General features: G+C 40.5%; 1 protein-coding gene across 2 annotated transcripts in view; it reads right to left on the bottom strand.

The window, feature by feature from the left end:
* Positions 1-5,893: 5,893 nt before the first annotated feature.
* Positions 5,894-23,068, bottom strand: part of ZFR (zinc finger RNA binding protein) — a 96,989-nt gene continuing 79,814 nt past the window's right edge. For both annotated transcript variants that reach the window (XR_001888659.1, XM_017889463.1), the window contains 3 exons: positions 15,998-16,109; positions 15,783-15,880; positions 5,894-7,491 (listed from right to left, as the gene is read on the bottom strand). Coding sequence is in view for 1 of the 2 variants with exons in the window: in XM_017889463.1 (XP_017744952.1) it covers positions 7,312-7,491; positions 15,783-15,880; positions 15,998-16,109 (390 nt within the window). In the remaining variant the exon portion in view is untranslated. The remainder of the gene's footprint in view (positions 7,492-15,782; positions 15,881-15,997; positions 16,110-23,068) is intronic.

The raw sequence follows: 23,068 nt of genomic DNA, 5'->3' as shown, positions 1-23,068 counted from the left end.
TGTCATCTAGAAACATCTTATTTTCCTTTTAGCTCATCTATGTTTTCTTTTTCTTCAATTCTCAGTGCCCTTTCTTCTACCTCTTTCTCTTAGTCCAGAGAGCAGACAGGATGAAACTCAGGCTACTCCAATGTGACTGAGATTTTCAAAAGGTAAATGGATTTGGTCTCTCCAATGAAAGGATGGATTTCCTTAAGGTTGTAGCTTGCTTAAATTTCAGGCCTTCTTCCTGATATTTCTTTTGAAAAAAATCGGTGAAGAAAGCGCATCAAGTGTTTCTCTGTGGCTGTCTGTTACATTAAGTGGAGGAGCATTAAATATCCTAATGTATAGGAAATACCTGATTACAGAATTTAAAAATTTAGAACTGAAAATAACTAGAGATTGTTCCCAAGCTTAAAAGATATGGTTCCATGTTAAAATTGGAAGAATACATAGGTAAAATGTCTGGGGTCTGAGATGTAATAAAATCAAATGCCAACAGGGTTAACCTGGTAGACAAATAGGAAATGATGGAGGCTGTGGTAAACTGTTGAGAACAGGTTTTGTCTAAAATTTATCTTCTAAAGGGAGTGGCCCCTACTCTCAGCTTTAGCTAATTGTTACCATGTAGAAACACAAGCCCTGTGTCATCAAGTTTTCTCATTTTTCTTTTTCTTTTTTTGAGATGGAGTCTTGCTCTGTTGCCCAGGCTGGAGCGCAGTGGCATGATCTTGGCTCACTGCAACCTCCACCCCCTAGGTTAAAGAGAGTCTCTTCCCTCAGCATCCCGAGTAGCTGGGCCTACAGGCATGCGCCACCACACTGGCTAGTTTTTGTATTTTTAGTAGAGATAGGGTTTTGTCATGGTGGCCAGGCTGTTCTCCAACTCCTGACCTCAGGTGATCTGCCCAGCTGGGCCTCCCGAAGTGTTGAGATTACAGGCATGAGCCAGTGTACTCAGCCTGAACTCTTAATCTTGATGTATTTTTAGAGTAATCAGTTCCTACAATCAATTTAATCACCTTTTCATACTTTTATTCAATAGGTTGCTTCCTTTTTTTAGAAAAAGACTTTCACATTAGGTTTGTTGCTAAACTGGATAGTCCTTTCCAAACTAAAGACCCAAATTCTTTAATATTAAGTAGCATGTCTCACTTGGGATTATATTAGAATGAGGTGAATATATTAGCTTTGTGTTTAACATAGAATCAGCTTAATTAATGTTAAAAAATATGTTTCAGGCCAGGCACAGTGGTTCACACCTGTAATCCCAGCACTTTGGGAGGCCAAGGCCGGCGGATCACTTGAGGTCAGGAGCTAGAGACCAGCCTGGACAACATGGTGAAACCCTGTCTCTACTAAAAATACAAAAATCAGCCAGGCGTGGTGGCACCTGCCTGTAACTCCAGCTACTCGGGAGGCTGAAGCAGGAGAATGGCTTGAACCTGGGAGGTGGAGGTTGCAGTGAGCCATGATTGCACCACTGCACTCCAGCTTGGGGGACAGAGCGAACTCTGTCTCAAAAAAAAAAAAAAAAAAAAAATTCAGGCTTTAAGTTAGTAATATAACTGTTTCATATTTCCAGATTTTATTTTACACCCAATATTATTACACTAAGCAAGATAAAGGAAGACTAAAATTACCTAGACTACAGGTAATCAATAAAATGCCTTAGGGAATGGGGATATTACGACTTGCTTAATGTTCCAATTAACATATTGATAACTACATATACACGATTTGGCTGATGACAAAATACCCTTAATGCTAAATTTAAAATATAGTTTAGTTTTGCACTGTAGAGTACATTATGGTCATTGCTATACAGCATTTATTAAAGCATGATCCACAATTTGTATCGGAACCATGTACATTTAAAAAAATTTTTTTTAGACGGAGTCTCATCCTGTCGCCCAGGCTGGAGTGCAGTGGTGTGATCTTGGCTCACTGCAACCTCCGCCTCCTGGGTTCAAGCTTTCTCCTGTTTCAGCCTTCTGAGTAGCTGGGATTACTGGTGTGTGCCACCACAGCCGGCTAATTTTTGTATCTTTAGTAGAGACGGGGTTTCACCATGTTTGGCAGGCGGTCTCGAACTCCTGACCTTGTGAATCTGCCCCGCCTCAGACTCCCAAATGGGTGAGATTTCAGGTGTGACCACCGTGGCTGGCCTTTTTTTTTTTTTTTTTTTTGAGATGGAGTCTTGTCTGTCACCCAGCGCGTGAGTGCAGTGCACGATCTGGCTCACTGCAAGCTCTGCTCCTGGTTCACGCCCATTCTCCTGCTCAGCCTCCTCAGTGGTTGGGATTAAGGTGCCGCCACCCACGTCTGGCTAATTTTTCTATCTTTAGTAAGAGAGGGGTTTCACCATGTCGGCCACACTGGTCTTAAACCCTGCCTCAGGAGACCACCGCCTCAACCTCCCAAAGTGCTGAGATATAGACGTGAGCCCACCTCGCCGGCTTTTCTTTTTCTGTTTTCTTTGTGATGATTATTTGCTCTTGTGCCAGGCTGGAGTGTAATGGCGGCTCCCACATAAAATAAAGAAAAAAAAAATCTAATTTGGCACAAATCCTATAGTGAATTGGTTAAATTGCAGTTCTCTATGTGTACGATACATAAACCTCCAAGACTCCAGATACATTAAATACAAAAGGCAGCAAGGTGTAGATCCATACACCAGTATGCTATCATTTTTGTAAACAGACAATACACAGATGCATCCAATTCAGTGCTAACACATACAGTGAACATCTGTTCCTGTATGTGGACACCAAAAGCCATCCACTCCTCGTTGGAAGGGCAAATAAATAATTGGAAGGTAAGGTAAACGAAACTACTTTGCTTTATGCTATGTACCACTTTATACGCCTGTCAACTTTTTAAATATCAATGTGTATGAACCACCCCATTCAAGAAATACCTAATATAAAGTCATCTTAAAGGCAGAATTTCTCAGGCTTTCTGCCTGTCTTGGTAAGAATCTCTGGCAGTTGGGGGTTTAGAACGCCTTAACGTTTTAGAACAGGGGTTTTGCACGTTTTCCGGCAGTCTTGAACTCCGGGCTCAAGCAATCTGCCTGCCTGGCCTCCCAAACTGTTCGGATTACAGGGATGAGCCACCACACCTGGCTGGAATCTTAACTTTTAGAATGTTACTCAGATGACTCATGACAGTCAAGTTTCAGACCACTGATATGAAGCATTATCATCTTTGTATGACCCTAAGTCAATATTTGTCCTTTGTGCTTTTTTTTTGAGACGGAATTTTACTCTTGTTGCCCAGGCTGGAGTGCAGTGGCATGATCTCGGCTCACTGCAAACCTCCGCTCCGGATTCAAGCAATCTCCTGCTCAGCCTCCCCGAGTAGCTGGGATACAGATGTACACCACCCACGCCCAATTTTTGTATTTAGTAACAGACAGGTTTCACATGACCAGCTGGCGTTGAACTCCTGAGCCTCAGGTGATCAGACACCTTGGCCTCCTAGAGTGGCTGAGATTACAGGCCATGAGCCACCGCGTCCAAGCCAGTATTTTGTCCTTGATTGGGAAATTTTTTAATGAAATGGCTTGTCAAATTCAAAAAAATGTGGCTCTCTAAAGGAACTGCTCATGTTTTTTTTTTTTTTTTTCTTTTTGAAGAACCGGAGTCTCGCTCTGCCCACCAGGCTGGGAGTAGCAGTGGCCCGGATCCTCAGCTCACTGCCGCTGGGTTTAGCCATTCTCCTGCCTCAGCCTGTGCCGAGTAGGCTGGGACTACAGGCCGGCCCCGTCACGTCCCCGGCCTAGGTTTTTGTATTTTTTAGTAGAGACGGGCCTTTCACCCGTGTACGCAGGATGTCTCCGATCTCCTGCCTGTGATCCCCCGTCTCCGGCCTCTCCCAAAGTGCTGGGATTACAGGCTTGAGCCACCGCGCCCGGCCGGAACTGCTTATAATTTCCTAACACATAATAATGTAATGACCATGCAAAAACAAGACTTCTGCTTTTTTCAGAAAGCAGAAAAATTATTTACAATACTGTTGACTTAAAAAAAATCATGCAAGCCTGTAATCCCAGCACTTTGGAAGAACAAGGCAGGTGGATCACTTGAGGCCAGGAGTTCACAAGACCAGCCTGGCCAACACCGCAAAACCCTGTCACTACCAAAAATACAAAAATCAGCCAGGTGTGGTGGTGCACGTCTGTAATACCAGCTACTCGGGAGGCTGAGGCACGAGAATCACTTGAACTTGAAAGGCGGAGGTTGCAGTGAGCCAAGATAGCACTACTCAACTCCAACCTGGGTGACAAGAGTGAAACTGTCTCAAACAACAACAAAAAAATCAGACCAGGTGTGGTGGCTCATGCCTGTAATCCCAGTGCTTTGGGAGGCCAAGGTGGGTAAGGACTGCTTAAGACTACAAGTTCGAGACCAGCCTGGGCAATGAAGCAAGGCCTCCATTTCTACAATAAAAGAGCTGGGTGTAGTGGCGCACACTGTAGTCCTAGCTACTTGGGAGGCTTAAGCAGGAGAATTGCTTGAGCCCAGGAGTTCGAGGCTGCTGTGAACTATGATCGTGCTACTGCATTCCAGCCTGGGGGACACAGCGTGACCTGTCTCAAAAAACAAAACAACCAAACAAAAGAACTGTCAAAGCAGAGGATACTAAGGAATATTCAATCCAAGTTACTCTTTCATATAACTAATGTGGGTCTAGTGACAGCTATGAAAACAAGCTATGTAAAAAACAGAAATAATTATTTTAGTAAAAAATTTAAATGGTACCAATTGTATTTTTGGATGAAGACACTCAAACCAAATGCAAAATTTTGGTCCCAGATGGGCTGAAAACATCTTTAGTACATAATTGGAGGGTGAAGGAAGCAGCCTGGCGAAGTGCCGACCATGAACTTTGAAACTGTCACTTAAACAGTGACATTAGGTATATAATCTTCACTTAGCCATTCTGGGCGTTTCCTCATCTAAAAAATTACGACATATACTGCCTACAATTTATGATAGTTTTAAATGGGATTTAAATGCGAAAATACATAAAAAGACCTAGCATGGTGCCTAGAATCAACATGTAGTAAAGGTCTAGAATCAACATGTAGTAAAGGTCAGTTCCCATTCCTTTTTTTTTCAAGACAGGATCTCACTCTGTCCCTCAGGCTGGAGTGCAGTGGCATGATCTCACTGCAGCCTTGACCTCCCAGGCTCAAGCAATCCTTCTGCCTCAGCCTCCCGAGCAGCTGAGACTACAGGCACGTGCCACCACACTCAGCCAGTATTTTTGTACTTTCAGTAGAGATGGGGTTTTGTCATGTTGCCCAGGCTGGTCTCAAACTCCTGAGCTCAAGCAGATCTGCCTGCCTTGGCTTCCAAAAGTTTTAGGATTACAGGCTTGAGCCATCGTGCCAGGTCAGCATTCTTCCAAGAGAACTGTGAGAAACAAAACTCTAAAGAAGAGTAAAATGAGACCCAGAAAAATTTAAAAAGGGAAAAAAAGCTTTGTCCAAGTTAAACAGACAGTACAGGTTGAGTATATCTTAGCTGAAATGCTTGGGACCAGAACTGTTTTGGATTTTGGAATATTTATATCAGTTGAGCATCCCTAATCTGAAGATTGGAAATGGTCCAATGAGTATTTCCTTTGAACGTCATGCAAGCCCTCAAAAAGTTTTAGATTTTGATCTTTTCAGATTTTTAGATTAGATAATCTATATGTTACGAATCCGGGAGAAAAGGCTGAGTCTCCTGTTCTGTTTCCCCTGTGGTCTCCTATGGTTTCCTGGCCCTCTAAGACTTTGGGGGAAGATTCTGACCCTAGAAAGAAATTAAGCCAATATAGTATTGAATTACAAAATTTTCTGAAAATTATGTGCTTAGGCAACAAACATTTGTCAGGAATAACAAGATGTAGTACTCAATAAATTTGAATATGATTTTACTGAAGCATACATCATTTCAAAGCAAAAGTAGTTTATGTTGTCAATTCTAACATATAATACATTTAAGTCATTATATGAATTTCATTTTTTGTGTATTTCACTGTAGTGCTGTGACAACAAAATGACATCTGTGTACCAGAGCATACATACATCAATGGTAAGATGTAATTTTTCATTACATCACTGCTAGAATATTTAGCTTTGTGTAGGAGACATAAGCATGTAAGATGGCCACACCAAATAATTTTCTGTTTTTTTCTTAGATAATTTTAATTTTTTATCAGTAATACTTTATCAAGCTCACTGTTAACAGAACTGTAAATTATCTGGGTGATGGGGTGTGTGGAGAAGATCATCTGTGTTATACTGTAATAGTTGCTAGAGTAATCTCACACACACCAATAAAGAACTGTCACCATAATTAAGGGCTAGTTACTGTTGTTAGTTGCACAATGATAAAGTTCTTTTGAAAATATTGGTTAGCCCACTTATACGTGAAAAATGCCCTTTCCACTTATACACAAGAAAAAAATATTCAGAAAGTTATTTTGGCCTTGCTATGTCAAAAGTCAACTGTACAAAGATCTACGTGTTAAACCTAAAATTAAAATTTTAAAAGTCTATTAAAAACAAAAATGTCATGCATTTTTATTATTAATTATGCAGAGGCTTTAAAACTGTCGCAAGACCATATAGTATATATTAGCTTTTATACTGCTAATGCACAACTAACAGCAAACTTGATTAGATTAACAGAAATCTGTCTTAATTACACCTTTATATATCACATTAGAGACAAATGCCACAAGATCTGCAGAAACATTCAGTTCTGAGCACTCGAATGGCAGGATAACTTTTTGTGTTGTAATCCTTCACATATAGAAAAACAAACTCTGCAGTCTCACATTACAAAAAAAGTACTGCTGTAAAATATTAAGATGGGGTAAAGGATATCATCTATAACACAAGGTAACTTACAACTAGTGTCAAAAAGCAAACAAAACCTCTAAATAAAAATATCAAAATACACAGAGCAACTGAAGCACAAATCCTGCATTAAATACAGTGAAGATTTAATAAGACAACACACTAGTTAATAAAAGACACAAAAATAGGGGGGGAAGCTAGGGCAACCAGAAAACAAAATCAAAATAATGGGAAAAAAATCAGAACTACTGTTTTCCCCCTAGTCGGAGCACTTTTTTTTTTTTTTTTTTTTGGGTGTCTTTCCATTCAAATAATACCTAACACTGTACATTTTTTAATGTCATAGAAAAACTTGGTTCTTCCATGAAATCCTTTAAATTCTTGATGAATTTTCAATGTAGACATTATGAATGAAAACAGCCAACGAATGGGCACCTGTTTTTTTAACACTGAAGATTTACAGACACTTTTTAAAAGTTATCATAATCTTTTTTGTCTTTTTTCCCCTCAGCTTCAAATCCATCAACTCCATCACTATCCCTTCTTCGTTTCCTGTTGTTGTGGATGTTAAAACGTTGGCTCATTTGCGGTAATGGATCCATGCCTAGAACTTTGTGTATCTGGCGGAATGCAAGGAGTCTCAATGCAAACTGCAACAAGAAGAGTCAGAATTTTGAGTTAACTGAACAACCCCAAGTAGCAATACTTACTACATTTACCTCCCTCCAAATGCAACATAAAAAAGCATGTGTAATGAAAGAGACATTTAAAGGAATTACTTACACAACTGAAATAATCTGTATGTTCTCATGTTTTTATTTCCTAGCTTTTCTGTGTGCATGCCATTTTGTTTTTTTAAACATTAAAAGAAAAAAAAATCTTTAACACACACAAAATTACAAAAATTATGAGAAGTGACATCAAAGAAACAAGCAGGATGCTGAAAACAAAGAAAAATGGCAGCTACCTGCTTTAACAGAATGGTTGCTGATGGCCTTCCTAGGCATTTGGTAGACAGCATACAATTTAAGAACTGTAATTATGCTCATGTGGATGTACCAAACTTATTTACCTAATTTTCTACTGGTAAACCCTAGGCTGGTTTCAGTATTTTTATTACTGTATTACAATGAATGTCTGTTTTAAGATGTTTCTGTGCACTTATGTGACAAGTCCTGGAGAAAGAACTTTTATTAATCAGTGGGACCGCGATATAAAAGAGGTGAATACTAACCAATGAAGCTCCCCCAAAATTGTACTGATTAATATATCCACTAGTAATATGTATGCAAGTCTGCTTCCCCCTTCTGGATACTATAAACGGAAAAATATTCTCACAAGTATGACGGGCAAAACAGTATCTAATTGTTATTTACAACATTTTTGAGACAGGGTCTCACTCTGTCGCCCAGGCTGGAGTGCAGTGGTGCCATCACAGCTCACTGCAACCTCGACCTCCCTGGGCTCAGATCTCACTCAGCCTCCCAAGTAGCCAGGAACACAGGCTCACATCAACACACTTGGCTCATTTTTGTATTTTCCATAGAGACGGGGTATTTTTGCCATGTTGCCCAGGCTGGTCTCAAACTCTGCGCACCTGCTAGGATTACAGGCATATGCCTTCATGCCTGGCTATAACTTGTATTTATTTTTTTATTTATTTTTGAGATGGAGTCTTGCTCTGTTGCCCAGGTTGGAGTGCAGTGGCGCGATCTCGGCTCACTGCAACCTCCACCTCTCTGGTTCAAGCGATTCTCCTGCTTCATCCTCCAAAGTAGCTGGGATTACAGGCGTGTGCCATTACTCCAAGCTACCTTTTGTATTTTTAGTAGAGACGGGATTTCACCATGTTGACCATGCTGGTCTTGAACTCCTGACCTCAGGAAATCTGCTTGCCTCGGCCTCCCAAAGTGCTGGGATTACAGGTGTCAGCCACCGGGGCCAGCCAACTTGTATTTTTTAATCAATCAGTGAGGTGCAGCATATTTTTACTGGCTCATTTGCTTAAGCTTAAAGATACCACATGAAATTTCCAATAATATCCTTCATGGCTTCCTGTATTTACAGACTTCTTAAAAAGATCTTGCCTATGTAAAAATTATTTTTCTTAATACTTTGATAATTTATGTGTGGCTCCTTAAGTCATTTGGTATTTACTTGTATATATGTATAGTTCAATGTTTTCCTTAGATGATTAGCCAGTTATCTCAATACCACTTTGCTGATGATTCATCTTTTTCCACTGATTTGAAGCATCAGGTCTGTCATACATTAATTCCCTTATATCTAATGGTCTACTTCAAGGCTGTTCCATTCCAAAGGTTTATCTGTCTACTTCTGTGCCATAACTACATTGTTTAAATTTCTGTTGCTTTATAGGATGTTTTGATATCTGGTAGAGTTGAACTTTTCTTAGCAATTCTCTTGTATTTCCAATTCCAAATGAAACTTAAAACGGCTGAATGTGGAGGCTCATGCCTGTAATCTCAGCACTTTGGGAGGCCACAGTGGACGGATCACTTAAGTCAGGAGTTCGAGACCAGCCTGGCCAACATGGTGTAACCCCATCTCTACTAAAAATACAAAAATTAGTCGGGTATGGTGGCGTGTGCCTGTAGTCCCAGCTACTCGGGAGGCTGAGGCAGGAGTATTGCTTGAACCTGGGAGGCAGAGGTTGCAGTAAGTCAAAATTGTGCCACTGCAATCCAGCCTGGGTGACAGAGCCTCTGTCCCAAAAAATAAAAAAAGGAAAATTTAAGGCCGGGCGTGGTGGCTCACGCCTGTAATCCCAGCACTTTGGGAGGCCGAGGCGGGTGGATCACGAGGTCAGGAGATCTAGGCCATCCTGGCTAACACGGTGAAACCCCGTCTCTACTAAAAATACAAAAAACTCGCCGGGCGTGGTGGCGGGCGCCTGTAGTCGCAGCTACTTGGGAGGCGGCTGCACTCCAGCCTGGGTGGACAGAGCGAGACTCCACCTCAAAAAAAAAGAAAAAGAAAAAAAAAAAGAAAATTTTAATCAATTTTTAAAGTTCTATCCTCTTCTCCCTCTGAAATTTTAATTAACGTTTTTTAAATTAAAAAAAAAGGAAGAGGGGAAAGTTCAGATCAAATGTTAATTGATGCTCTTGGCTGAAGGGCAGATTGAACTATTAGCAGAACTGAGATCCAAAAAGAGCCTATTGTTTTCCAAGATAAGGGAAGAGAAGGCAAACTTTGGCACTGATTCATATCATCTTATCTTGTGTTTTTACTTTTTTCTTTTATTAAAATTTATTAAAATAAATTTATTAAAATTCTAAAGCTTAGCCAGGCATGGTGGCTAAGCACTTCGGGAGGTGGAGGTGGGAAGATCACTTGAGACCAGCCTGGGAAACACAGGGAGATCCTGTCTCTACAAATAATTAGCTGGGCATGGTGTCACACACCTGTGATTCCAACTACTTGCAAGGCTGAGGCAGGATGGTGTGAGACAGGGAGGCTGAGGCTGTAGTGGGCCCAGATGGTGCCACTGCACTACAGCCTGTGTGACAGAGTGAGACTGTCTCAAAAAACAGCACAAACAAAACCAAAAAACCCCTAAAGCAAATTTGTTCAATCTGTGGCCCGCAGCATTGAATGTGGCCCAACACAAATTCATAAACTTTTTAAAAACATTATGAGATTTTTTTTCTTTTTAGCCCATCAGCTATGACTACTGTTAGTGTATTTTATGCATGGCCCAAGACAATTCTTCTTTCAATGTGGCCCAGGGAAGCCAAAAGACTGGATACCCCTGCCCTAAAGTTTAAAGACATGCTAACATCTATTTAATGGGTTGTTTACTTTCAGCCAGAAGAATGTGCCATTCACTATGCAATCTTAAAAATGTACTGATACTGTAGCTGGTTTTCAATGAGTCTAAGTTGCTCCCTAATAGTAGCCAATGCCAAAAGATTCCTTCCTTAGAACACAAAAAAATATGTACATCAGTACAGAAACATTGTGTATGACTGAAATCACTATGATCAGTAAAGAAAATCCTTGACCGGGTGCGGTAGCTCACGCCTGTAATTCCAGCACTTTGGGAGATCAAGGTGGGTGGATCACGAGGTCAGGAGTTTGACAGCAGCCCGGCCAACATTGTGAAATCCTGTCTCTACTAAAAATACAAAAATTAGCCGGGGGGTGGTGGCGCGTGCCTGTAATCCCAGCTACTCAGGAGGCTGAGGCAGGAAAACCGCTTGAACTCAGGAGGCGGAGGTGAGCTGAGATCACGCCATTGCCTGGGTGACAGAGCGAGACTCCGTCTCAAGAAAAAAAAAAAAAGAAAGAAAAGAAATTCCTTGTTACTTCATGAATAAAAAGAATTTTTCACTACATGACCATGTCTATGTAAGAATAACTTTGGCACAGATTTCAAAAGATTTCTTAAAATCTTGAAACTAGCAGGACTTCAGAGACATGATTTAATCTATCCCTCCATTTCAAGTGATATACCCACTTAACCTAATTCAAGGAAATTTTTTTTTTTTTTTTTTTTAGACGGAGTCTTGCTCTGTCGCCCAGGCTGGAGTGCAGTGGCCGGATCTCAGCTCACTGCAACCTCCGCCTCCCGGGTTCATGCCTTTCTCCTGCCTCAGCCTCCCGAGTAGCTGGGACCACAGGCGCCTGCCACCTCATTCGGCTAATTTTTTGTATTTTAGTAGAGACGGGGTTTCACCGTGTTAGCCATGATGGTCTCGATCTCCTGACCTCGTGATCCGCCCATCTCGGCCTCCCAAAGAGCTGGGATTACAGGCTTGAGCCACCGCGCCCGGCCAATTCAAGGAAATTTTACAGTCACTTGATTAAACAGCAACTTTCTCTACATAGTTATAGCCTTCAATGTAACTGGACTTTTTTTCTGGTAAAATTCACATACCTTTAAAATGTACGCCTTTAAAATGTAAAATTCAGAAGTTTTCAGAATACTTACAAAGTTACTCAACTATCACTATTATCTTATCCTAGAACATTTTCTTTACCCTAAATGGAAACCCCAAGCCCAACAACAGTTACTCCCCAACCCCTCTATCCTCAGGTCCTAAGAACTACCATTGCCTATTATGAATATTTCATATAAATGAGATAATGAGGATAAAGTTTTTAAGGTTCATTCACATCGCAGCATGTGTCAGTACTTTGTTTCTTTCAATGGTTGGCTGAGTAATATTCTAATGTATGACTATTTGTTTATTCACCAGTTCATCAATTGACAGACATTTAGGTTGTTGCTACTTTTTGACTATTACACATAATGCTGTTTTGAACATTTGTGTACAAGTTTTTGCGGGGACATATTTTTTTCAGTTGAGTATATATCCAGATATCGAAGAGTTGCTGAGGCATATAGCAATCCATGTTTAACTTACTGAGGAACTGCTAACCTGTTTTTCTTTTCCTTTTTTTAAGTGATGAGGTCTTGCTATGTTGCTCAGGCTGATAATGCACTCCTGGGCTCAAGAGATCCTCCCACCTCAGCCTTGCAAAGTGTTTTGGATTACAGGCATGAGCCGTTGCTCACTGAACCTTCAACTTCCTGGGCTTAAGTGATCCTCCCACTTCAAGCCTCCTGAGTAGCTGGGATCACAGGTGCATGCCACCATGCCCAGAGCTAATTAAACATTTTTTTTTTTTTTTATAGAGATAAGGTTATGCTATGTTGCCAGGTCTTTCTTGAACTCATGGGCTCAACCAATCCTCTTGCCTCAGCCTCCCAATGTGTTGAGATTACAGGTGTGAGCCACTGTGCCTGGCTCTAACCTGTTTTTCAAAGTGACTGCTGTTCACACTATTTTAAATCCCTGCTCTGATTTTGAGATAAAGGATAGTTACTGGTTGTAGTCATCTACATGGGAATTTATTGCTCCTCCAAAACTTTTCCCCCAAGTTAGATAATTCTAGTTCCTAAGAATTCTGGCTCATACACCTGCTTGGAAAATCCTGGAAGTCTCAAAGTCATCTGCAGTCAGGACTTGATAGAGCATTCTACTTAGTCTACAATTATTAGGGACTTTTGCCAGTACTGAGTGTTTCTCTACTTAAGTGAGAACTACAAATATTTATCATCATACTTTACTATTATTTATCATAATATACTAATTCTTTATTGAGAGACTTATGAAAGGTCCTTCCTAAAGATAACAGAATAGGGTTTTCTTCTACATTAATAGAAATTATCCAAAGATAACTCATCTATAATAATGAATATTTACACATTTTTACCAGAGATACTAAGCATCAGCCTATTATTATTGTTTATAATATACATTATTATAATATTATATACAATAATATATAATAAAACTATTATTAGTTTTGAGATGGAGTCTCACTCTGTTGCCCAGCCTGGAGTGCAATGGTGTGATTTCGGCTCACTGCAACCTGTCTCTCCTGGGTTCAAGCTATTCTCGTGCCTTAGCCTCCCAAGTAGCTGGGACTACAGGCACTCATGCCACCACGCCTGGCTAATTCTTGTATTTTTAGTAGAGACAGGGTTTTGCCACGTTGGTCTTGAACTCCTGACCTCAGGTGGCTTGCCCGCCGCAACCTCTTCAAGTGCTGGGATTACAGGCATAAGCCACTGCACCCAGCCCAGCCTATGCTAATATATTATGAGTTTCTAAAAGAAGGAATACTCCAGTAAGTAAAACCAACATAGCATTTGAGGTTTGAGTGAGCACCCTACAATCTCTTGTTCTGCGTGTAGTTTGTAGGTATTTCTAAAGTCTGACAAAGAGAAAATTCTACCATATTACTGGCAATTATTTAGCAGCAAACTAAATTTGAAGATTGATACAAATTATTCCCATACAAAGACATTTTGGAATTTTAATCATCATCGAGGATTAAAGGTTTATTTTATAATCCATTTCCTTCTTGGGAAAGGATGATTAACCCTATAAATTTTGCCCTTTTAAAGGTATGTTAAACTATGTATACCTACCTATAGGAAGGAATTTTAATAAATGACAAAGGCTGTATCTGGCGGAAGCAACTTGAAAAGGATCACTGGAGAAAAGACATACAGTGGCATACAAGAATAAAGGTAGACATTGTGGAAGGAAATATGGAGTCATTCCAGAGACAAAGGAAGGAAGAGGGACATTAACATGGGCACTACAGGCCCCCAAAAAACAAACTGAAATTGACACTGGTACTTCAGATTTCACCAGTTATACATGCACTAATTTATGTGTGCATGCATAATAGCTCAATGCAATTTTATCACACGTGCCGCCTTATGTAACTACCATCACAATCAAGATGGTTAACTGTTCTGTTGCCACAAGACCCCCTTTAGAGCCACGCCATTCCTTCTTGCTATCCTTAACTCATAGGAAACATTGTTTTCCTTCTCATGCAACTATTATGTCATGAGTGCTACATAAATGCATTACATGTTATGTAACTCCTTCACTTTTAGTAAGAACATTTCTAAATGTTCTCCTAAACGTCCTCCTAAAACCAGACCACTTTCTTTAAGGTCACATTTTTAGAAAAGTAAGCATTCTTCTTAATGAAAGCATTCTTCTTAATGATGAATTCTGTTAGTTTTCGAGTGTTTCCTCCTGAATTTCTTTTCCCTTAAATTTATAACTAATTCCTTTAAGTACTAAAGGGAGAAAGAACAGACACTTAAGGCAACTATCTTCTTCCCTAGACTATAAAATGAAAGAAATAAAAACATCGAATGCATAAGAATTTGGTCATGTTGTGAGTCTGTAAGATATTCATAATGTTCTATTACTAATCTCTCTCCCCCAATACCATTTCTGGCATAACAATTTATTTTGATCCTGATACCTTTTTTTTTTTTTTTTTTTTTGAGACGGAGTCTCGCTCTGTCGCCCAGGCTGGAGTGCGGTGGCCGGATCTCAGCTCACTGCAAGCTCCGCCTCCCGGGTTTTTTACGCCATTCTCCTGCCTCAGCCTCCCGAGTAGCTGGGACTACAGGCGCCCGCCACCTCGCCCGGCTAGTTTTTTGTATTTTTTAGTAGAGACGGGGTTTCACCATGTTAGCCAGGATGGTCTCGATCTCCTGACCTCGTGATCCGCCCGTCTCGGCCTCCCAAAGTGCTGGGATTACAGGCTTGAGCCACCGCGCCCGGCCGATCCTGATATCTTTCAAATTCCAAATTATTCAAGATAACCAATGAAGATCTTAAATCCAACAACTCCCAAGCATCTTAGAGTGGATTACTGTTCATAGCTAGTATGTTTTTTTCCCCTACTCGGCACATTTCTGTAATCAACAAAGGAAAATTTTTTTCCATTCATTCATTGGGGTCAATGTTTTTTTCTTTTTCATAATTATTCAATAGGGTTAATAAGATGATGATAATACTAGCTAACATTTAATATCCTTCCATATACCAGGTACCAAGACGGTTACACATATTAACTCATTTAATCTCAACAATCCTGTTTGAGACATATACTACTTTTATATCATTATTATAGATGAGATGGCAGAGCTGGTAGTCAAATCCAGGGAGTCTGTCTCCAGAGCCAACATTTTTATTTACTTTGACAGTGGCAGGAAAGGTTAAATTATAACAATAATGACCATAAACATCACAGCAAATTACTTTTGTACAACCAGAGGACATAAGAATTTCTGTTGATTTTGACACATAATCTATTACCCAGATTTAATGAGACACTGAAAATATTGCTGTATTTGTATAATATATAATACACTTAGAAATGCCCATATAATTAAATAATAAAATTTTAAATTCTATTAGTGAAATCTAGTTTTGGGCAAGCTATTTTAATACCCTCTCTAAGGGCTTGCTTACTACAGAAAAAGAATGAATATTATATAGTGACTTATAATATTCATTAAGACAATAACAGAAAAATAAAACCTTAATGGAGTAACCCAATAGGGCTCTGGATTTAGGAATACTAGTACCTGTGCACTGGACGTGATGTCTTCACGCTGCTGGTCAGTCATTGTTGCCAAGGTATCAAAGGGATCCTTTTCACAAGGATCCAGAAGTCCAGGACTACCTATAGCAATCATCACAGGGAGAGGAAATCATTTGCATTGTCCACTTATAAAAAAATTATTCAACCAGCAAATGAGTAAACTTCATTTTACTTCATTAGAAATAAAGTAAAAGTTACCTTTAAGGATAATCCCTGAAGAAATGCACTCAAAAACTCTTCTCAGTGCATCCCCAGGGCTCTGAGGGCTAGAAGCACTGCTGATTGCTTTCTCTACTAACAACTCCATAGCCTAAAATACAACATAAAATGTGTTTAACAGCTTACCAAAGGAATTACTCATTTTCAAACACTAGAACGACAAACTAAAATTTTAAAGATTGAAAAGCTACATAGAACAAGTCACAAAAACAGAAAATAAATATCACATATAATGTAAAAACATTCAAAATTAAGGAATAGGCAGGGCACAGTGGCTCATATCTGTAATCCCAACACTTTGGGAGGTAGACTGCCTGAGCTCAGGAGTTAAAGACCAGCCTGGGCAAGATGGCAAAACCCCATCTCTACAAAAAAAACAAAAAAAAACAAAAAAAACACAAAAACCCAAAAATTAGCTGGATGTGGTGGCACGTGCCGGTGGCCCCAGCTACTTGGGGGACTGAAGCGGGAGGATCGCTTGAGCCTGGGAGGTTGAGGCTGCAGTAAGCTGAGACTGCGCCATTGCACTCTAGCAGCCTGAGTGATGGAGTGAGACCACCTCTCTTCACACACACAAAAACAAAACAAAAACCCAATGCAGGGAGTGGTGTTTTGAAGGGTTTCATGGGAAAAATTTGTATTTAGATTTTTAAAAATTGAGATATAATTCACATATAAGATTCACCCTTTTAAACTGTACAATTCAGTAGTTTTCGGCATATTCACAAAGTTGTTCAATAATCACCATTACCTAATTCCAGAACATTTTCATGATCTCCAAAAGAAACCACATACCCACTAGTAGTCATTCTCCATTCTCCCTTTCTTCTAGCCCTTGGCAACCCCTAAATCGCTTCCAGTTTCTACAGATTTGCCTACTCTGGACGTTTTATACAAGTGGAACCATGTAATACGTGGCTTTGTGTCTGACTTCTCTCACTTAGCATAATATTTAAGGTTTATCCATGTTGTAGCTTTTACTTCAAGTTTAAATAAGACTACTAACAGCAATTCAAAGAAACTAATTTGGAACCACTATGAAATCCTTAAGATGATAATGAAAGCTGAAAAGACATTAGTGACAATGAGAATCCATACTTTTGGCTATACACTAAAAAAGCTCATGGACTTATTTATCAGAGGTAAAAACTACGTCAACCTATTCACTCCAAGGCCATTTCTTAGACTCTTTACATTTCAAGAGATGACAACGTGAAGAAACAGTGCACATTAACAGTTATGAAAAATAAATGACAGCTTCCAGCACGACTGGAAAAAACCTGAAAATAATGGATATTAATAATGATAAACGTAAGTCACAATTTAAAAAGCTAAGACAGTTCAGTTTATTCCATTGAAGAAAGCAGGAAGATGTTCAAGATTCTTTTTTGTTTTGAGAAAGGGTCTTGTTCTGTCACCCAGGCTAGAATGAAGTTACAGGATCATGGCTTACTGCAGCCTCAAGCTCTTGGGCTCAAGTGATCCTCCCACCTCAAATCAGGATCTCTTTTTTTTTTTTTTTTTTTGAGACGGAGTCTCGCTCTGCCGCCCAGGCTGGAGTGCAGTGGCCGGATCTCAGCTCACTGCAAGCTCCGCCTCCTGGGTTTACGCCATTCTCCTGCCTCAGCCTCCCGAGTAGCTGGGACTACAGGCGCTCGCCACCTCGCCCGGCTAGTTTTTTGTATTTTTTAGTAGAGACGGGGTTTCACCATGTTAGCCAGGATGGTCTCGATCTCCTGACCTCGTGATCCGCCCGTCTCGGCCTCCCAAAGTGCTGGGATTACAGGCTTGAGCCACCGCGCCCGGCCTCAAATCAGGATCTCTTGAGCCCAAGAGCTTGAGGTTGCAGGAAGCTGTGGTCGTGCCACTGTACGACTGGGACAATAGGCGCAGGCACCATGCCTAATTTATGCAGAGATGGGGTCTCACTATGCTGTCCAGGAGGCTGGTTTTGGATTCCTGGACTCATGTAAACCAACTGCCTTGGCCTCCCAAAGTCTTGGGATTACAGGCATCACAGCACACAGCCCCTCAAGACATTTTTCATTTTTTATGGATTTTCATTTTAAAGTGAAGTTTTATTTTATTTATTTATTTATTTATTTATTTTTTTGAGACAGAGTCTCGCTCTGTCGCCCAAGCTGGAGTGCAGTGGCCGGATCTCAGCTCACTGCAAGCTCCGCCTCCCGGGTTTACGCCGTTCTCCTGCCTCAGCCTCCCGAGTAGCTGGGACTACAGGCACCTGCCACCTCGCCCAGCTAGTTTTTTGTATTTTTTTAGTAGAGACGGGGTTTCACCGGGTTAGCCAGGATGGTCTTGATCTCCTGACCTCGTGATCCGCCCGTCTCAGCCTCCCAAAGTGCTGGGATTACAGGCTTGAGCCACCGCGCCCAGCTAAAGTGAAGTTTTAATATTTCAAGGGACAAGCTTCAGTCATCTAGAAAACTCTATGTATATGTATGGAATATGCATGTGTATGCAATATTTTTTTTGAGACGGAGTCTCGCTCCGTCGCCCAGGCTGGAGTGCAGTGGCGCCATCTTGGCTCACTGTAAGCTCCACCTCCCGGGTTCACGCCATTCTCTTGCCTCAGCCTCCCAAGTAGCTGGGACTACAGGCGCCCACCACCATGCCCGGCTAATTTTTTGTATTTTCAGTAGAGACAGGGTTTCACCGTGTTAGCCAGGACCATCTCAATCTCCTGACCTCGTGATCCACCCGCTTCGGCCTCCCAAAGTGCTGGGATTACCGGCATGAGCCAACGCGCCTGGCCTATGTATGGAATATTTTAAGATGCAAAAGGACTGTGACCCTTGAGGATAAAGTCAGTGTTACTCATCTTGAATCCACCTGCCTAATACAAGTAGCCAGAATTTTGTAAATACTTAGTAAATGATTATGACATGGAATGATTTTGAAAAGAATGTGAGAATAATCCTGACAATTCAGTGATAAAATAAACCAAGAGTAATAATTAGCAAAATACTGATGTTGTGATTAAAACACAAAATTGAAGTCATAAAATACGCAACTTTCAATAAATGCTTCAAATTTTTACTGAGTACTTTTAGCAAATGTTATGCGAAAAGTGAAGATTAAATAATCAGGTACAGTTCAGGTATGTCATTTCAAGTGACTCAAAGCTTTTTCAAAATCTGTTTATTGACTGACTTTTAAGAATGAGGCATTTCTGGCCGGGCGCAGTGGCTCAAGCCTGTAATCCCAGCACTTTGGGAGGCCGAGACGGGCGGATCACGAGGTCAGGAGATCAAGACCATCCTGGCTAACACTGTGAAACCCCGTCTCTACTAAAAAATACAAAAAACTAGCCGGGCGAGGTGGCGGGCGCCTGTAGTCCCAGCTACTCGGGAGGCTGAGGCAGGAGAATGGCGGTAAACCCGGGAGGCGGAGCTTGCAGTGAGCTGAGATCCGGCCACTGCACTCTAGCCCGGGCGACAGAGCGAGACTCCGTCTCAAAAAACAAAAAAAAAACAAAAAGCAAAAAGAATGAGGCATTTCTGATTTACATCAGCAGGTAAAAGCAGAAATTAATTAAAAGTCAAGAAATGAATTATTTATGTAACACAAAAGTCAATATACTTACACACAATAAAACTAAACTACCTGTCTCTGACACCATTTGTTGTGAAGTAAGCAATTAAAACATATTAATTTTCTAAAGAACATAGCTGTTCTCCAAGCAGATGTCTATAGTTAAAAGAGCAATGAAAACGGAAGAATATAATTCAAAAGTAAAAGATAATATCAAAATAAATAGAATCAAATTAAGGATTACAACACTTCAGGTTGTAATGTAAAGGGTCTTGGTAGCTATAATTATATAAGATAGTAACTTATTAAGAGTTATTATAACTGGAGATAGAAAAAGATCCCCATATTAAATGATTCAAAAAACGAAGGATTATAATATTTGCTTTAAAAAAATTTTTAATTTTTTTTTTTTTACAGACACATTCTCGCTATGTTGCCCAGGATGGAGTGCAGTAGTTATTTGCAGGCACGATCATAGCACACTGCAGCTGAGCTTGAACTCCTGGCCTCAAGTAATCCTACCTCGGTGGAATCTCGCGCTGTCACCCAGGCTGGAGTGCTGTGGCCGGATCTCAGCTCACTGCAAGCTCCGCCTCCCGGGTTCACGCCATTCTCCTGCCTCAGCCTCCCGAGTAGCTGGGACTACAGGCGCCCGCCACCTCGCCCGGCTAGTTTTTTGTATTTTTTAGTAGAGACGGGGTTTCACCGGGTTAGCCAGGATGGTCTCGATCTCCTGACCTTGTGATCCGCCCGTCTCGGCCTCCCAAAGTGCTGGGATTATAGGCTTGAGCCACCGTGCCCGGCCGGCTAATTTTTATTTTTAGTAGAGATGAGGTCTTGCTATGTTGCCTGAGCTGGTCTTGAACTCCTGGGCTCAAGTGATCTTTCCACTTTGGTGTCCCAATATGGTAAGATTATAGGCATGAGCCACTGCATCCAGCCTTATTTGCTTTTTAAAAACACTCATGAAGTGTATTTTTTCCCTTCCCATCTCCAGTTACAGTAACTCTTAGTAAGTGGCAGGCACCATGCTAAATGATCACTTACATGCATAATTTAATTCAAGATGGAAAAGAAAACCCCATAAATTTAAGAAGCTAAATAGTTTTGTCCAAGGTCATGTAGCTAGGTAATAAAGCTGAGATGTGAACCCAGGTCTTTCTGAATCAAAATGATGCTTTTTTTTTTCTCTTCTTTCCCTTATGCTTTCTTTCCTACTATGTTTCAGTAAGTATCTTTCATCAATGGGTGATCCAGAGAGACAACATTAACTAGCTTCCATGAGTATTAAGTTTCCAGCTCTGGTAGAGATAAAGACCTATGTAAAACAAACAAAGCCACTTGATGAGATTTCAGTAACACAGGCACTTTCATTGGTGGGAGTGTAAACCAGTAAAATTTTCCTTTAAAGCACAAGTGACAAACTGTACCAAAACTTTTTTTTCCCCCAACAAGAAACGGAGTTTCACTCTTGTTGTCCAGGCTGCAATGGCGCAATCTCAGCTCACTGCAACCTCCACCTTCCGGGTTCAAGCGATTCTCCTGCCTCCGCCTCCCAAGTAGCTGGGATTACAGGAATAAGCCACCACATGCCCGGCTAATTTTGTATTTTTAGTAGAAATAGGAGTTTCTCCATGTTGGTCAGGCTGGTCTCAAACTCTTGATCTCAGGTCATCTGCCCACCTCAGTCTCCCCAAGTGCTAAGATTACAGGTGTGAGCCACTGCACCCGGTCACAAAATTTTAAAAGATACACATTAATTAGCCCAGCAATGGCAGTACTAAGATTTACAATAGGGCTATACTACACAACAAAAGCACAAAAAAATATTCTGCCCAGCTCTTAATTTGTAACAGACTGGAAACAATCACTAGCACTAGGAGTTCTGGCTAATAGTAGTAGCAGTTATCCTCTTCATTATAGCTACCACTTACTGAGTGCTTATCCTTGCTAAGTGATGCTCTAAGTCTTCACAAATATTAACCAATTCTAATCATTATAATCACATTCTGAAGGTAGATATGACTATCATTCCCATTTTACAAATTAAGATGTTTATGCTCTTAAAATAGGATTTTATGAATACCGTAACAATGGGCAATTGTATATACAAAAGCCACTTACATAGTCCAGTTGACATAGTCCAAATGACATTGATACATGCACAACAGACTTTGATTTGTAACCCCATTTGCAGGTTGTTGCATTTTTGTAATATATTTACTCACAGCACTTTATTTTATATGATGAAATGTATGAAAGTCTTAATAAAAATGGTCATGTCTTGCAGGGAAAAGGTTTACAGCTTTTAGTGATTTGGGGGTGTGCATAAAGTTAAATAGATGATTTTGTTAGGGGCTATCTAAATGCTGAGTTAGTTCATGTACGGTTTGCTGATTTTTTTGTAAGCTGAGACTGTTTGTTCTTTGTCCTGCGATGTCAGTGTCCTATCATTTTAGAACTCTTTGTTGGTTCTATCAGCAACAGCCAGGAGAACTATTAGTACAAACCACCACCACTAAAATCTGTATTACTTACAAATACCTCTGAAAGCCAGTAAAATATGTGAAAAGAAATGTTAATGTATTTCAACGTATTTCAACTGGTTTTGGGCAGGAAGAATAATTACAGCAGTTTTCTCCACCTTTCTTTGAGAATGATTCCTTTACATTTGATAAATCATTCTCAAAACAAAAAACAAAAAACAAAAAAACTGGTCAGGCATGGTGGCTCACACCTATAAACCCAACACTTCTGGAGGCCAAGTTGGGAGGATCCCTTGGATCCAGGGGTTTCAGACCAGGCTGGGCAACACAGTGAGACCTTACCTCTACAAAAAATTTTAAAAAAAATCTAACCAGGCACAGTAGCATGCACCTACAGTCCTATGCACGTGGGAGGCTGAGTTAGGAGGATCACTTAAGCCTGGGAAGTCGAGAGTGCAGTTAGTCGTGATCATGCCACTGCACTCCAGCCCGAGCGACAAGAGGGACTCTGTCTCAAAAAAGATAACATTAAACATTTTAAAGTGAATAATTCAGCAGCATTATTATACTATGTTGTGCATATCAAGTGCCAAAACATTTCCATTACCTCAAAGTAAACCCCCTTACCCATTAAGCAACGTGTCTCTATGGATTTATATATTCTTGATATTTCATATAAATGGAATCACACATGTGACCTTTTGCATGCCTGGATTCTTGCACTTAGCATACTGTTTTCAACGTTCATCAATACTGTGGCAGATTTTTTTTTTTTTTTTTTTGAGATAGGGTCTCGCTATGTGCTCAGGCAGGCCTCAAAAGATCCTCTTGCCTCTGTCTCTTGAGTACCTGGGACTACAGGCATGGGCCATTGTGCCCAGCTCAATAACAGATTTTTTTGCTGAAACACTCATCGTAAGACACTGTTTAGAAATATATAATAAACATTGTGTGTGTGTGTGTGTGTGCGCGCGCGTGTTGTGTGTGAGTGAGAGAGGGAGGGGAGGGGAGA

This window comes from Rhinopithecus bieti, unplaced genomic scaffold (assembly GCF_001698545.2).
Source record: "Rhinopithecus bieti isolate Rb0 unplaced genomic scaffold, ASM169854v2 scaffold_17882, whole genome shotgun sequence".
NCBI lineage: Eukaryota > Metazoa > Chordata > Mammalia > Primates > Cercopithecidae > Rhinopithecus > Rhinopithecus bieti.
The sequence above is the reverse complement of the archived record's forward strand: the minus strand, read 5'-3'. Positions and strand labels throughout refer to the sequence as shown.